Consider the following 16309-nt stretch of genomic DNA (forward strand, 5'->3'; position numbering starts at 1 on the left):
GGGGGGGGTAACGAGTGGAGCTGGCTGGGTTAGTTCAACAGGAAGGGGGGGGGTAGCAGCTAGCAGGCTGTGTGGAGCCATGCAGATCCAGTGCCCAGTCCAAAGCCTCCAGCTTCATCCTCAGTCAGAGATGTGTGCTGGCCTCCGAAATGGAAACTCACCGGTACGTAGCGTCCGTCACACGAGCCGGCTCCTCTCACGTGTTTCCGCCTGTCGTGCTCATCCTGTAAGAGCCATGTCTGTTTATGTTGCTGTTCGTTTCTCATCAATGAGTGGTCCAGGCCTCATGAGCGAGCGTCTCTGCTGATGTTCATTGAAGAGCGGGAAATCTTCTTTGACATAGAAAGTGGCCTCATGCAAAGTGTATGGTGAGAGTCCTTTCTTTATTCTTGAAGTGATGTCGATGTGTCACATTATCAGATTGGTGAGAACCAGCTTAGCCACGCCTGCTGTGGAGCTGAGGCAGTCCTGCCTCTGCAGTGTACAGGACAAAGTAGATTTATTGCATACGGACAGTGTTGGAGAGCAGTGAACTGGTAGTTAACTACTGACCACTACTGTGGTTAATGACCTGTGCAACTGGTGGTTTGAACTACTTTTTCTAAGTAGCTTTAGTGAACCAAACTGTATTTGTCTTTATAGCGTAGCTGTGCTGCAGTTCTTCCAGTGTAAAATAATTTGGTAGCTTGCAACGCTCTGCTTTCAAAGTAGCTTCCCCAACACTGCACACAGGTTGGGATGCAGTGTGGAAACAAACTAAACTATCATTTATGTTGATTTGAAACTTGAAACTATATTTGACATCCTTTGCTGAGGACTATTCCCCCAAGGTAGTTAGTCTGCACAACCCTGTCTCCTAGAAATTTCATTTTAACCTGCAACAGCACATAACCTTTTGCAGGAAATGTAACTGCGTGAGTATAGTGAGGAAATGTTGTTAATTTACGTATCTGGCAAGTGGCGGACATGTTGGTACTAAATATAAGACTCTCACAGCAGTTGGTTAAGGTTAGGGGAAGACTGTGGTCTGGTTTAATGCAGAAACACACACTATTCCCTTATTACATTTAACCACCAGATTTCCCTAACCAAAGTGCTTTTGTTGTCTACACCACAGACAGGACAGCGGATGCCAACCCTGTCATACACAGTTGTGCACTCTGTACAGCCACTGTCCAGCCCAACCACCTCTTTGCAAATCCACTGCTGTTAATAAATGCGTGGCTCCATGCCGCAAGCTACAGTGTTACGTCCCCTACAAGATGTATTTGCTGTTGTAGTTTAGTTGTATATGAATTCAATTTTAGTTTTACATAAAATTCAGAGAGAAATAGAATGATGTAGTTGATATAATCTTTGATTTATACTCCTGTTTCGCTAATCTAAAAGCCAAGTCATTAAGTCTGAGTCAGTCTGACCCAGCTGCATTTATGATAAATGTAATACAGCACTTAAATTTACAAAGGTCAAAAAGTGGCGGCACCATCACGGACAATCAATCAGTAACAGGCAGATAATAGCTGTTTCCCCACTTTTAATGTCAGAGCTCTTTATTTAAAACCTTCTCCCTGCAGGAGCTCTGTTTTTTTTTCTTGGCAGTTTCATATCTGAATGTAGGATTTCTGAATTGTGGTTGTGAGACGAGGATTTTCCTCTCTGAGTCGACTCTCCGTTGGATTTCCCGTCTCATGACTATGTGCCTGTCCACCCCCCCCCCGAGGGCTCGGTTAGGACTCCGCCAGCAGCATCTCTGACTTCTACGTTTACCAGCTGTAACATAATGTTAAACAAGGAGATGCTGCTCAATTATTGATGCAGTTTGCTAAAATGTCAGAAAACATCTTTCTTAAGCTCAGTGGTCCAAGTGTAATGTTCACTGGAAGGGAGTGTTTCTTTGGAAGGGAAGGGAATAAAGCAAACTAACCGAACTCAGTGTATCTGTATTGCCTAATGGATCAATAAACCGTCCGCTAGCCCGGCTAGTCCAGGGTTGATGGTCTGTAGATGACCTCTGACCTTCCTATGGACAAAGGCTACAATTACCTTGCAGCATTAGTCTTGTATTGTGTAGCATTTAGATATAAAATACAGACTGAACATGGGGTGGGGGGTTGCTAATTTGAGATGCAGAATTATCGAGCATTTGGCTGGTGGCTGTTGAATCTGTGATTCAGAAGGAAGGGACATTTTACCTGAATATATTTCCTTTCTAAATGTGGTTAATGCTAATTAGAGAAATTCAGTGTCACCAATTTCGTCTCAAGGATGAGAGGAAGGAAGATAAAGTGGAAGACTCACCAAAAGTACAACATGAAAAGTGGAATTTAAACATCCAGGCCAAGAGAAAAGTAGGAGATGTTGTAGTGATGTGGTGTTGCCATAGAGACTTTAGGCAACATAAAAAAACAACAAAAAAAACAAACAAATAAACAGGAGAACAGATCAAAATCTCATGTTTCACCAGTCACCCTGAATCCCCCTTTCATTAAGTTGAAGCTTGATGGATAAGGTGAGCTGCTGGTTATTCTGCTCTGTCTGTCAGTGTTGTGCCTAGACTAATGAAAACCAGTACTGTGTGTGTGTGTGTGTGCGTGTGTGTGAGTGTGTGTGTGTGTTCGTTTGTGCGTGTGTGCTTTGGAGTGAGAGGTGATTGATGGCCGACATTGTGTGGTGGCACTAAGATCAAAAACAGTGCTGCAAATGCACACACAAAAGCTCACAATAGAATCTGCTAAGATTTCCTCCCGTGCTTGAGTTCAGTTACTTAAATGCAGCTCAGGCTACATTTAAGTAAAAACTCATTAGTGCTAAAGACGTTAATTTTATTCCCTCAGAGGAAAAAAAGAGCCTTTGTTAAGTGATTAAAAATACTGATGAAACAAAGTTAAATTAAAAGCAAGATGAAGCTCAGTTCTTAGTGTCGCCATGAAAACAGTCAGGGTTATAAAAATTTAAATAAAAAGTTAAACTAAACAAACAATAACAACAAAAAAAGATGAAATTCATGAAAACATTAATACGTGAGGTCATAGAACAACAAAAACATAAAATAAGACTTTCGGGCCGGAGCTAGCTGGTTAGCATGCTAACTCCAGTACATGAAAGAAGTGCTAGAAATGGAAGCAAAATGAAAGGGTTGCTTTCCATCTCTATAGACAGCTCTGGGTGAATAAAGGAATGAAGTTTGATGCTGAACTGACAAGGTTTCTTCTAGACTGGTAAATAAATAGCTGCTAATGCTAATGTTAGCTATGTAGCAATAGCAAAACTTACAAATAGCTTACTTTCTTTTATTTTATTAAAAGAATAACTGTGTAATTACTTAATTACTTTGTGATTTATTGAAATAATATTAATAATCACATTGGATTACTGACCAGTCCCAGTTGTATATTGTAAGTCATTGTGTATGACTGTCATAGAAAAAAAGAAAATCTGGCTTCACACAAAGAGGAAGTTTTCCTGACATGCAGCAGTTCGTTTTTGAAACCCAGTTTCCCACACAAAGGTTCCCACAAGCCACCTATGGTTGCCCGAAAGGGACAAATGCCCCATTCACAGGTGAATATCTGGCAGCTCAACAGAATTTCACTGGTATTTTATGAACATTTAGGGCCATTTTTGCCTCAGTCCCACTGTTGTGTTTCGACTGTGGTTGAAACAAGTGAACACTGTTCATCTGAAGGCTTCAATTGTTGGTTTCCATGGTTATGTACGAGGAGTGAAAGCTGATTGCCGCTCGGTCTGGTCCAGACCTGCTCTGCTGTCAATGTGTCCCCTGTCTCCTGTGTGAATGGAAACGTGACTGGACTCTTTTTAAAATGTGCCAAGCTCCCAGTTAACACACAGCCTGCGCTCCGAGCCCTGAGCAACCTGCAATACACTACTCTGTGTGTGTGTGTGTGTGTGTGTGTGTGTGTGCCCATCGTTAACATGTGCAGTGACCCAACACATGCTAATATGCACACTTCCCCAAGAGAGAACAGAGAGTGGAGTGTGTTGGGGTCCTGTAGCCATCAAGTGTTACAGCTGTGAAAGAGATGCTTGCAAATTTGAACTTCTGAACTATTGGCAGATGCTACAATTTACAGATGTCCCCTAAACACCTCACATGCAGACTATTTGTGGATGTTAAAATTTACAGATATTCCCAAAACGCCTCACATGCAGACTATCCATAGGCGCTACAATTTACCGATGTCCCCTAAACACCTCACATGCAGACTATTTGTAGATGCTACAATTTACAGATGTCCCCTAAACGCCTCACATGCAGACTATTGGTAGGCACTACAATTTACAGATGTCCCCTAAATGCCTCACTTGCAGACTATTAGTAGATGCTACAATTTATAGATATTCCTTGAACGCCTCCCATGCAAGCTGGGGTAGATGCTAGCTACAGCACAGCAGCAGCAGCAGTGCACTGTGTAGTGTTTAAGGGGTTTTAAGGGGGTTTATAGTAGACATTACAAAATGTACTATTATTAGGGGCTATCAGGGGCCCCCTTTTCCCCTTGGGGCCCCAAACATTTGCCTGGTTTGCCTCTGCTGATGGTGCACCTCTGTGCTTCTCTCACTTCAGGAACAGTTGTCACAGAGTTGTTGCTTTATCGTGGTAACAGCTTTTCTACTTGATATCACCTCCACTCGCTCCTCCATACGTCTTGAACACAGTAAGGCGGCGGTGAGAGGGTCCTGCAGCTCCTCTTTGGATTGTATGTGACCCACTCGTAACCCATTTGACAGATTGTGCCGTTTTATTTAATGAAAGGTCAGACAGGCTTGTTGAGGGGATTCCCACCCTGCTCTCCAGGGGGTGATAACAAAGGTGCTTATTACCGTGGTGCTGAAAAGGGCAGAGTCATTAAGGGCAAAGAGCGGGGGTTGGGGGGGGGGGCTGTGGATCCCGCCTCTGGGGATCTGTGTCTTTAGTCAGCTAACGGTTTCTGTGACTGACTTGCTCAAAGCCTAATTAAATCCAAGAGGATTCTGTGTATCAGACCCGACGACTCATTAAAGGAGCCTGGAGCTTGAAAAGGCCGGTCGATGGTCCAGGTAATTACTGGGAAATCATGTTTTATACCGTAATGACCTGCATTAGGTGACTGGGAAATAATTAGGGAATAACAAAGCTTCACTTTTGTAATGTGGCAGGACTGTTTTGGATTTTGTTACATTCAGTCTAAGAGGGTTCAATGGTTAAAACATAACAGCAGAATTATTCGTGTGATTAGTTCTATGAAATGAACCACTGAATAAAATGTGTAGGCAGCCAGTACTATATATATCGTAGGCTTGTGCCGATATTCGATTATATTAAATATCGCGATATTTCCCACCATATGTGACATTTTTCATATTGAAATTTAGTTTTTTCTTCCTATTTTGCATTTTCTGCTTTGCTTTGCATTGTTCATTGAACCCTGACATGTGGCAAATACAACTTTGAACTGCTGTTTAGTGGCTGCAGCGATAATTTCGTATATCGCAATATTTTTGGCTGGATTATATGGATATATTCAATTTAACTTGTAGTGTGAAGTTTTTCTGCAAACTGCTGACTTTCCCCATCAGTGTCTGTCATATCGTCATGTGCTTTCGTTGAATCTTCACAATCTTTGTCAAACTTCCTCACCGAGCAGGACGACTGCAACACTGCCGCAGCACATTAATCTTTTCTGTCGCTTGTGCACATGAAGTGTCCTTGCTGATACCTGCAGCTGATAACATGTAAATTGAAGAACAGACTCAGAATAAGCGCTTTATCTCTTTTGTCGACAGTTTTGATGTATTACCTCGTCCTCCGGCATTTTCTCAGCTGTTTCAGCTCATGTTGAGCAGATTCACTGTCAGCTAATCAAAAAGTTAAACTGGATATTATCACCCCGAAATCAGAATGAATCACTTCTTGGCAGGATGACTTACTGACTATGACAACGATGCTTTTCCGTCTGTGTTCATTTGGGTTTAACATGTGTTTTAACCGCATGTGAATCCAGGTGTAAATGCATCCACGCTGCTGAGCCTGCTTTGTGTGAACTCTGACCTCTCCTGGAGGGATGAACACCATTTGAAGATGATGGTGGTGGTGGATCTCCCATAGGTGTAGATGTTGAGATGTAGTGACAGTGACGGCCACGGCATATGATTGACATTGTTTTCATCCTCATCAAACCACTGAGTGACCCTCGTGCTCTGTGTGGAGGCACCTGCATCTTGCCGTTTAAGGTTTTCCTGTAACTCTGACACTTGCTCTGACGTAATAACAGCACGGGGTGATTGAGATTTGTCAGTTGGTTCAGATTCTGCTGAACTTACTCCGTTTCTCCGGTTGTATTTTGGCAGTTTTGTGTAATTTTTTAACCAATTATTGGATTTTGTATCAGTGTGATGTGAACAGGGCTAGAAACTGATGACTATTTTCATTACTGATCAATCTGCTGATTAGTTCCCCCAAATTAATAAATAGTTTTTTCTAGACAATGTGAGAAAACGGTGAAAACTGTGTGTGCGGCGAAGAAGAGCATCAAACTCTCTCATTGAAGAAGTTGGAACCAGCAAATGGTTGAATTTCTTCTTTTTTTTTTTGCTTAAAAATGTCAAAAACAGTTGTTTAATTGTTACAATAATTTGCAGATTAATGATCTGTGAATCAGCTAATTGTCTCAGCTGTTGATGTGAGCTGATACGTATCTTTAATGTTCCTGGTGTAAATGTCCCTGTGAGGCCGACCCGAGGTCCTTTCTATTTCCGTGTTCCTTAATGAGCTTTTTCTCCTGCTTCTCTTTGTTAATTTAGTGTAATAGGCTTTTTTGTGTCACAGTTTTACATCATGGCTGCTGTGCTGCCCTTTGAGACGCTGACTGACAACACTGCGCCAAATATACGACAAGTGTAACTCCTCGTTGATTCCCGCTGATGTTATTGGCCAGACGGTGACCTTTTACTCGCAGGAGCATCACTCCATTTCTCAAAGTTGCTGTGGCTGTTCGTTGGGCTGGAGGGCCTGTGTGTGTCTGTCACGTACACACACACACACACACACACACACACACACACACACACTCTTACTTTGCTGGGTTAAATATAGCCGCTCGTGGTGGTGGCTCCTTTGTCACACTTCAGGTGTTTTCATGCCGCATGCTGGTCCTCTCCTGCGCCGTCTCCGTCTCTCTCACCATCTGGTCGAGTGGATGACTCATGCTTGTGAGCGCAGGGTATTTTCTCATGGTTCCACCATATCGTGTGTGTGTGTGTGTGTGTGTGTGTGTGTGTGTGTGTGTGTGTGTGTGTGTGTGTGTTTCAGCAAAGCAGAAAGTACCTCCGTGCAGACAAACAGCTGTTCATGAATGAATGGTGAACAGGTACATGTGTGCACATCTGTACACATGTGGTCTCCTCTTTTTCCCACACTCTCTCTCTCTCTCTGTCTCTCTCGCTCTCTCTTTTTAGCTGCGCAGACCTTCGCCCACATACGAGGCTGTGTTGCCAGGGTGACGACTCGGTTTCGCAGTTCCTATAAAAAGGCGGTAGGGGTTGGAAAGGGGAGGCGATGGGGAGTCCTGTGTAGGATTGTGGGACTGTGCCAGTGACCAGCTGTTATCATCTGGGTCTCTCAACATCGGTTTTGTGGCTGGGTCAATTCTATAGATGCCAGACACCGATAATTAGAATTAAATAGACGGTTTCTTTCAGGAAGTCGTAGCCACTTGTCACTTTGGAAGATTTAATTTGCTGTGATGCCAAACACTGGTACGGTACTTTACAAGCAGTGGTAGAACAGGGACTCTCTCTGGTCTGTGGGGGCCCCCTGCTCCTCCTCCCCCCCTCCCTCCTGATCACTTCCATATGGGCTGGAAGGACTCTGCATCTTCTGCACCACACCATAAGTGATGGCTGATTAATGAGAGAGAGAGAGAGAGAGAGGGAAAGGGAATGAAAGAGGAGGCAGAAAGAGACGGCTGGGGGGGGGTTTGAGGAAGGCAGCGGGAGGGAGGAAAATTGTAGACACGGGTTGCAGAGAGAGGGGAAGGGGAGGATGCAGATGTGGCCGAGATGCTCCCCAGAGCTCCCGCATCCTGAAGCTCCCTCCATCCGTCCGAAGCCAGCTGCGCCCCCTCCCCGGGACAAAGCCTCAGGTCGTCCCTCACTCCAACTACACCGCTCTCTCCTTCTTCCCCTGGAGTCCACACCCAAGCCGTCTCTAACATTTACAAGAGAGAGAGAAGAAAAACCTCGGTTGTGAGTCAGTTCACTAATTAATCTATCGTCATCGCAGACAAAAGTCAAAGTAGTGTGTGTGTGTGTGTGTGTGTGGCAGAGACATGTACCTTCTTTTCCAACCTCATCTCCAAGAGTTTACGTTTCTATACAACTAAACCCCAACAGTAGATTTTATTTTATTGATTTTGTTCACAAACAGTTTTGTTTTTGTTTTTTTTTAAATGAATGAAGCGCAGCATTTATTAATGGCAGCAGAGTCACCAGGAGTCGGTGGAGGTGGGCGGTGAGTGTTCAGACACCGGGCGCCAATCCACAGTCTCGTCTGCAACAAAAGCACTTTGGTTAAGGTTTCGGGAAAGAGTGTGGTTACAACTTTTTTTTTTATTCCTGATTAAACCAGACCAGGATTTTTCTCTCACCTCAACCAAGTGCTGTCAGAGTCCAAACAGAAGCATAAATAACTTTAATAAGGTTGTAGTCACTAGAAGTGGAGATTGTGCTGATGTTTTTGCAGAAAATAAATAAAAAATAAAACATTTTTCAACATTATTTGTGACCTAACTAATGTGTAAATGAACCCGTCCGTCGATTAGCTATACTGCTCGTCCTCGAGGGTCACAGGGTTGACACACCAGTGAAACCTGAGTGTCTTATGTGAACAGGAAACCTGATCTGGTTGTAATTACGTTTCGTACTAAAACATATTTCACTCCTGCAGTTCAGTTGCGTAGAAACATCTTTTTTTTTTGGGGGGGGGGGGGACAGAGGTTGTTTTGTCCGTTCGTCTGTGCTGAGGGAAAAAGAGGAAACACAGAAGAGGTTGAGCGAGAGAGTTAAACCATAATAGCATCCAGCTGAGAGAGGGAGGCTGAGCAGCTGAAATGTTGACAGTCTCTGTGATCGCGTAGGAAACTATGAGAGGGAATGTGCCAAACCCGCAGAGGGTTAAATAAAATCACCCTCATAACTGGAAAATGAGCGAACGCTGTAAACAAACAACTGAAGCTCCTCTTTGAATGTGAACACGCAGCAATAAGATGGACTGTATGTTTCAGTGCGTCTCAGCAGATTGTAGCTGCAGACGAGCGAGAGTTGTGTTCTCGCTGCTCTGACACTCGGTGTGATTATAGGTCACATCTCCGTGTGTGGTCGTCAGTGTGTGATGTAAAGGATGCTTTATATTACAACAACAATAAACACAAATCCATAGACAATATGTGCAATAACTGCTTCTGTTTTCTAATTAATCAGTTGATTTTATCAGCAGGTGAATGAAGTGTCGGTATATAGTGAAAAATTCCCATCATTCATTGCTGGTTTTGTGCAAGCAATAGTCAAAAAGACAAAAATATTCAGTTTATAATTGTGACAAAGAAAAGCAGCATTTAAATATGATACTAATATGAAACTATTAGTTGATTATTGTTGCTGAATAAACTAAACTTTTTTTAAGCAGCCAAGAAGTGACGGATCCACTTTAAATGTCATGAAACATTCAGTGTTTCCGCTGCCGACACAGTTTTCAGCACAGCTCTGGTGTCTGGCTTCACGCCGCCTTTTACATAATGATCATTTCACTGAGCAGCAAATGTGTGTGTGCGTGTGTGTGTGTGTGTGTGTGTGTTAAGGTATCACAGTCGGTACGGAGCTTCGCTCTAAAAACAAATGGCAGCCATAACAAGCTACATTGACTGTAACTGTGTCACAGTCTCAGCAGGTCAAGGCTTCAGATGAACTGAGTGTTTGTTACTGTGTCTGAACAGTTCGTACCAGAGGTTCGCTGATATCTCTGTGCATGCTGCAAAGACGCAACAAACAAGTAGGAAACAAGGTGTTGACTGAGGTCGTCATGGTTATACACAGTATAAAGATAATCAGTTACACCACAGGGGTCTTTTATTAAGGTAATAAACTGATGATACTCATTAGATTAGACACTTTACCGTGGATGTAAAGCTCTGAAATCCTGTCAGTCGAGTGTGTGAGTCTGTAATGTAACGCCGTGTCGCTGGTATGACGGACGTGACGTCATCCTTTATCGCCTGGGTTTGTGACAGACGTGGCCGGAGGTGTTTTCGGGTTGTCCGTCCATCATCTGGAACATCTGGAGGAAATTTAATTACATTCGGCTCAAACGTCCACATGTACCGGAGGGTGAAGTGATGAAATTTTTGGCGGTCAAAGGTCAATAGTAGGACCGGACGACCGGGTTAATTTGATTCATACTTTCCACGAATGCGTGCATTTGTGAGCTGTCCCTTTAAATAAATACCACCTCATGTTCAGTCACGTGGCTCCTCCCCCGTGCAACTAACGCTAGTCCACGAGCGCGAACACTGACCCTCAACCCGAGCGGCTTCAACACAAAAAGAAGCACAACACCACCGACGTGTTTAACTTCACTTATAACATATTCAATTAATCGTCATAAATAGTTGATCCGTGTGTGTTTCTTTAGATCATTCAACACGTTTTCAGCCATAACTCAAGAATTCATACCCTCATTATGACAAAACACACTTATAAGTTATTGTCTTCACTTCATGTATTGTAGGAGTGTGGATGGACGTGGATGTGAACTGCAACAAAACTTGAGGCGATAATTCTGGTTTGGTTTGTTTCTATTTTTAGTCTCAGTCTTTCTGCTGGTTACGTAACTTTGGCCCATCAGCAATGAAATTAGTCACAATTTCCACCCGTAGTAGTGATGAAGTGAGTCAGTCTATCAGACAGTGTGTCGGGGGGTGGGGGTGGGGGTGTCCTCTCTGCCCTTCTCTCTATCTCTATTGTCGAATGCCTCATTAATCAATCATGATATCAATTACTTCAACAAGCAAAAGGTCAGGAGAGACCACGGCAGCGATGCGCTTCCTCCAGTCATTAGTCAGATTGTTTATTTGTCATTGCTACCCCCCCCCCCCCGCTTTGTTGTCCTCTGTGCACCCACACTCTGCTCCCTCACCCCAACCCCGCACCTCACTCCATCCTGGCAGGTTATGACATCACGGCGATGAAAAAGTCCCTTGAACCATTTGGTTCCTCTTTGAAGTCAGAGCCGTTTTTAACTCGGAGCCTCATTAACATTAATGAAGGAGATGGAAATATTCTAATCTCATATCCCATTCTCCATTCCCGCAGATTCTTCCTCTGTCTCTCTGTGTGTGTGTGTGTGTGTGTGTGTCTCTCCATTAGAGACCTTTTAACAGGGTAAAAGTAAAAGTAATGTGGGAGACATGCGAGCAGGATTTGCTGTTCTGTGTCTGTGAAGCTGTTTAATCACCTTGAAACGAAAAAGAAAAAGTGTAACGTGGGTAAATTTGTTGGCAGCCACCAGGGGAACTCGAACCCCAGAGGATGAGTCTGCAGTTGCCGGCGGTTACGTGGAAAGCTCAGCTCAGCTAATTAAAAAATAAATAAATAGTGATTTGATTAAGATATAGATCCACACACTAAGTCAGTTACAACACCTGAACATTACATGTTATGATTAACAGTGTGTGAACACTCGTTAGCTAGCAGAGAAATCTAAACTGTTAATTTAAGGTAATAAATGAACAATGGTTAAAACAATTTTTAAACAATTACAATAAACAATCTTTTCAATGGTTAAATAAGCAGCTAAAAGTAAATAATTAGGTAACTATAATAGATAAGTGCTTGAAATAACTCAAAGTAATTAATAAGATGTAATTAAGTTAGGTCAGCAGAGTTAAAGAGCTGAAGTAGTTTTAAATATTACTAATTACTAATAAGTGATAACTAAAGGTTTTGGATAAACGGTGACAAAGTGTAAATGTGATGAATAAACAGTTAAAATGTGCAGATTTTCTAACTCTGGTCACAGCAGAAGAAGCAAAGCTGACTCTTTATTTATTTTATTTTGTTTTTAAAAAAACACATCCACTTTTATGAACCACTCCTGAGCCACAGCCCACCCCAACTATTACTACTGAATAACATCCTGTTTAAAATCAACGAGAGGGTTGTTGGGGTACGTCAAATAAAAAAATTAAAAGGGTAAAGAGACGCCACTTTCTGTAGACATGACGGCAGTGTAGCTCAGTGGAGAGAGAGAGAGAGAGAGAGAGAGAGAGAGAGAGAGAGAGAGAGTTCAGTGTGAGGGTTAACAGGAAGCTGAGGAGGGTCAACAAGAGCAGACCACTCCAGTCAAGTGCCTGACAAGTGGAAATATACGTTTCCCTGTGATTATCCGCGGAGACGAAAGGAGCGATGCACCAACACATAATGCGCACTAATCTGAAAGAGGGGAATATTAACGATGTTATTAATGCAGGTGGAAGATGAGATGTGTCGCGTCTGCGTCTCCACAGTCACATGAAGGAGGTTTTTCTCTTCACGTGTCACGTTGCATGTTCTGCTCTCTGGAGTCGCCACATTTCATTTTGTTGTTTTTTTTTCCCTCTCACCACAGTTTCAGACCGATTTCTCTGGCTCCGACCTCACAGCTCAGGCGCACACACTTACAGTCCCCCTCCACACAAACCACAAGAATGTACAGTTTACAAATCTGCAGGCTGGTGTTAATTTTGTCATTTATTTTTAGAGCATGTTGATTTTAGTCATATGTAGTCGACCCCATCCTTTTTATTTTTAATCGACGAAAACTCTTGACATTTTAGGGTTTTTTTCCAGGGTATTTTTCAGTCTGTAAATGAGTCTCTGAGGATCTGGAGGAAAGAAATCTTTCTAGTGTTCTCGTCTTGTTTTTCCAGACTGCAGGGTCGCACATACAACAGTGTATCTTGAGCTAGTAAAGTTTCAGTGCCTGGGTTTGATAATACATTAAAGGAAGCATTTGACATTTTTGGGGAAAAAAACATATTAATACTTGGATGCTTACTAATATACAGTAAATGTTTAATTAATCATGTGGGAAATGCTGGACAACAAAGATTTAGATCGATACAGCTCTCAGTAAATATGAAGCTACAGTTAGCGGCCGGTTAGCTTAGCGTGAAGACTGGTACGATACGTCTACCAGCATCTCGGGTCAAACTCCAAGTCACTGCAAGTGTAATAAAAATATGTATATATAAAAATAGTCTTGTACATAACCCACTCTAAAATGACAAATTTAGATTTTTGTGCAGATTAAATAAAAAAGATGTAACAAAATGTTTGTTTACAGTACATTGTACTTTGGCATGTGACAAATAAAACTTTGAACTGCTGTTTAATACCTGAAACATAAAATACAACAATATGATTATACATTATAAAAAAAAACCTGAAACAAAAAATACAATTAAGTAATTAATTATATATTATGAAAAAAACACCTGAAACATAAAATGTAAAAATATAATTATATTACAAAAAAACTTGAAACTTGAAAAATAAAATACAAAAATACAAAACACAGAATACAATAATAAAATTATATATGATTAAAGTAAAACACCTGAAACATAAAAAAAACAATAATATAATGATATATTGTAAAAAATATATATATTTATTGAAACATTTATTGAAATATTAAACTTTGGATCTCGCCCCAGGACTAGAACACACGTGGCTTTTCTGAGCCTTTGTAAAAAATGACTGGATCTTAGTCTTAGAGGTGTGAGGTTTAGGAATTCGCCTGTGGAAAATGTAAAAATCCTCAGCCACGGCAGCGAGTCATGAATTAATTATCATTTCTCTCCTCCACTCCATCAGCGGCTCCTGTTTTGTCTCGGCTCCACAGACGCAGCCATGTGGATGTTCAGACGCCACGCCGAGGTGTTAACTCTTCATGCAGCTTCCACACAGATCTGTGATGAAAGTCACTGAAATAAAAAAAGAAATAAAAAAAATTAAAGAAGTCCGGAGGTTTCGATGGTAATATTAAGTTCATCAGCTGCTGCAGAGCGTTAACACGGCTCAGCCTCTGTTGTCATAATGAAGCACATTAGCAGAGGTGTGAAAGTGTACGTGAAAGCCTGATGTGTGAGAAGGTGCGGATATGGATACACACTTGTACGTGTGTGTGTGTGTGAGTGTGTGTGTGTGTGTCCTTGAGTCTGCCACACACTTGTAAGTACGCTGTACACACAGGAGATAAATGTTTCAGAGCTGTTTCTAGATGATTCTGTTTCGTTTTGTTTGTTTGTTTTTTTTTTATGTGGAAATGATTTCAAACCCAGAGTGAAACACAAGTAGCTTTGTCACGTGCAGCAGACTGTTTGCACTGCTGTGTGTGTGTGTGTGTGTGTGTGTGTGTGTATTTCGCCCGTCAGTGTTTACCCTCCTTTTTCATGCATTTCCAGCCTTGAAAACAGACGCATTAAAAAAAGGCACGGTGTGAGTTTTAGTCCTCCTCTCATCGCCCCCTCCTCTGGCTCTTTTCACTCCTCTTTCACTCCTTCTCCTCATCTCCCCAGGCGGTTTACTCCACTTATACACTCTCTGCCTCCGAGCCTCTCCTCCCTCTCTCACTTTCCCCACGTTGTATTTCAGGGTCGTCAGTGTTGCGATGACGTGCAGAAAATTCATAGTTCTGAGGTGCTTTCATCTCACCTGTTTCCTCCTCTGTCACCCTCTGCCAATTGGTAGTTTTAGCAGAAGTCATGCGATGAATAATTGACTGGTTCCCTCCCTGCAGTCTGTCGCTGCCTCTTGCACAGCGGCCCGGTGCTCACATCGTGCATGTATTAACACACACACAGCCGCACATTAATGGGATAAAATAAAATACAGATTCTCCAGATATTATTATTAGAAAAATAAAATAAATAAAAGTATTTTTTACAGGGATTGTGACGCGCAGATCAGTGTATTCACTGTCTTCGGGCCAGCGTGCGTCACATGATGAACATGGAAGTTGTCATACGGTTTGGCCGCTCCTCCAAAATCGTCACTGACCTCTTTGTAAGATTGTTATTGTTACTCAGCGACAGATATAAGAGAAGACATGTTCATGTTCCTGTGTGCTCGTCTGTGGGCTGGAGAAAAATGATTGAAGTGATGGTGATGTTGTGCATCTTCCCTCTGTGTCTGTCTCCTCTTCACTTCCCCTCATCACTTCACTCCTCTGTGATGTTTCCAGAGAAGTCTAAACAGGATTATCAGTGATATGTCATTAAGGAAAGTGGCGGCATGTGACGGGTTATGGATTTATCTGTGCTGCGCTTTAGGTTTCCGGGAAGTCGTTCAAACTGATGACATTTGCTCGCTAAATACGAAATTGTGTGATTATTTCAGTATATTGACACCAGCGCTGTGTTTAATAACAGAGGTTAACACCGTCGAACATTATTTCATTATTTCATTAAATATGAAAATCTTGCTTTAAAGAAAAAGTAGCATTAATAGCATTAAAATGAAAATTAAAAATCTAAGATGTTTAACAAGTTTCCTGACGTCACGTGAGTAGCATCAGTAAACCATAGCACACTGTCAGCTGAAAGGAATATTTGATCATCAGATCAGGTTGTTATTCTGTAGGTAAATGATGCATCATGATCTCTCTCTCTCTGTGTCTTTTGTCCACACAGTGAACAGAGCATCTGCCAGGCGCGAGCCGCTGTCATGGTGTACGACGATGCCAACAAGAAGTGGGTCCCGGCCGGCGGATCCACCGGCTTCAGCAGAGTCCACATCTACCACCACACAGGCAACAACGCCTTCCGCGTGGTGGGACGCAAGATCCAGGATCATCAGGTCAGTGGGTGAAACCAGGACCTGGAGACACACACACACACACACACACACACAAACACATGCAACGTGTTTGTGAAATGAAATAAATTTTGACTGCTTTGTTGTGACATCACAAAGTTACAGAAGTCCTGACGGCTCGTTTCTCTGTGGACTGAGGCTTTGATACTTTCACAGTATTAATACAGAACCTAGACCTGATCTATAATCACACTACACATGGAAATCTCTCTTTATACAATGTGGGACCTTTAACAACAAGTATAGTCACTTACGTTTGTTTTGTAATTGACTTTTTAGTTAGAGTTGATGGTTAAGTCACAATCAAATATCCAAATAAATAGTAAGAAAAATGGGTTAACCCCCCACCACAAATCAAAACACAACACAAACTGTGAAACCGTCGTCACCCTCAAAATGA

At 42.2% G+C, this 16309-nt stretch overlaps 1 protein-coding gene across 1 annotated transcript in view; it reads left to right on the plus strand.

The window, feature by feature from the left end:
* Positions 1-16309, plus strand: part of enah (ENAH, actin regulator) — a 112031-nt gene that overhangs the window by 41972 nt on the left and 53750 nt on the right. The window contains 1 exon segment of the mRNA XM_022770450.1: positions 15726-15891. Within this exon segment, the coding sequence (XP_022626171.1) occupies positions 15726-15891 (166 nt within the window).

This window comes from Seriola dumerili, unplaced genomic scaffold, assembly GCF_002260705.1.
Source record: "Seriola dumerili isolate Sdu_G_001 unplaced genomic scaffold, Sdu_1.0 BDQW01000025.1, whole genome shotgun sequence".
NCBI lineage: Eukaryota > Metazoa > Chordata > Actinopteri > Carangiformes > Carangidae > Seriola > Seriola dumerili.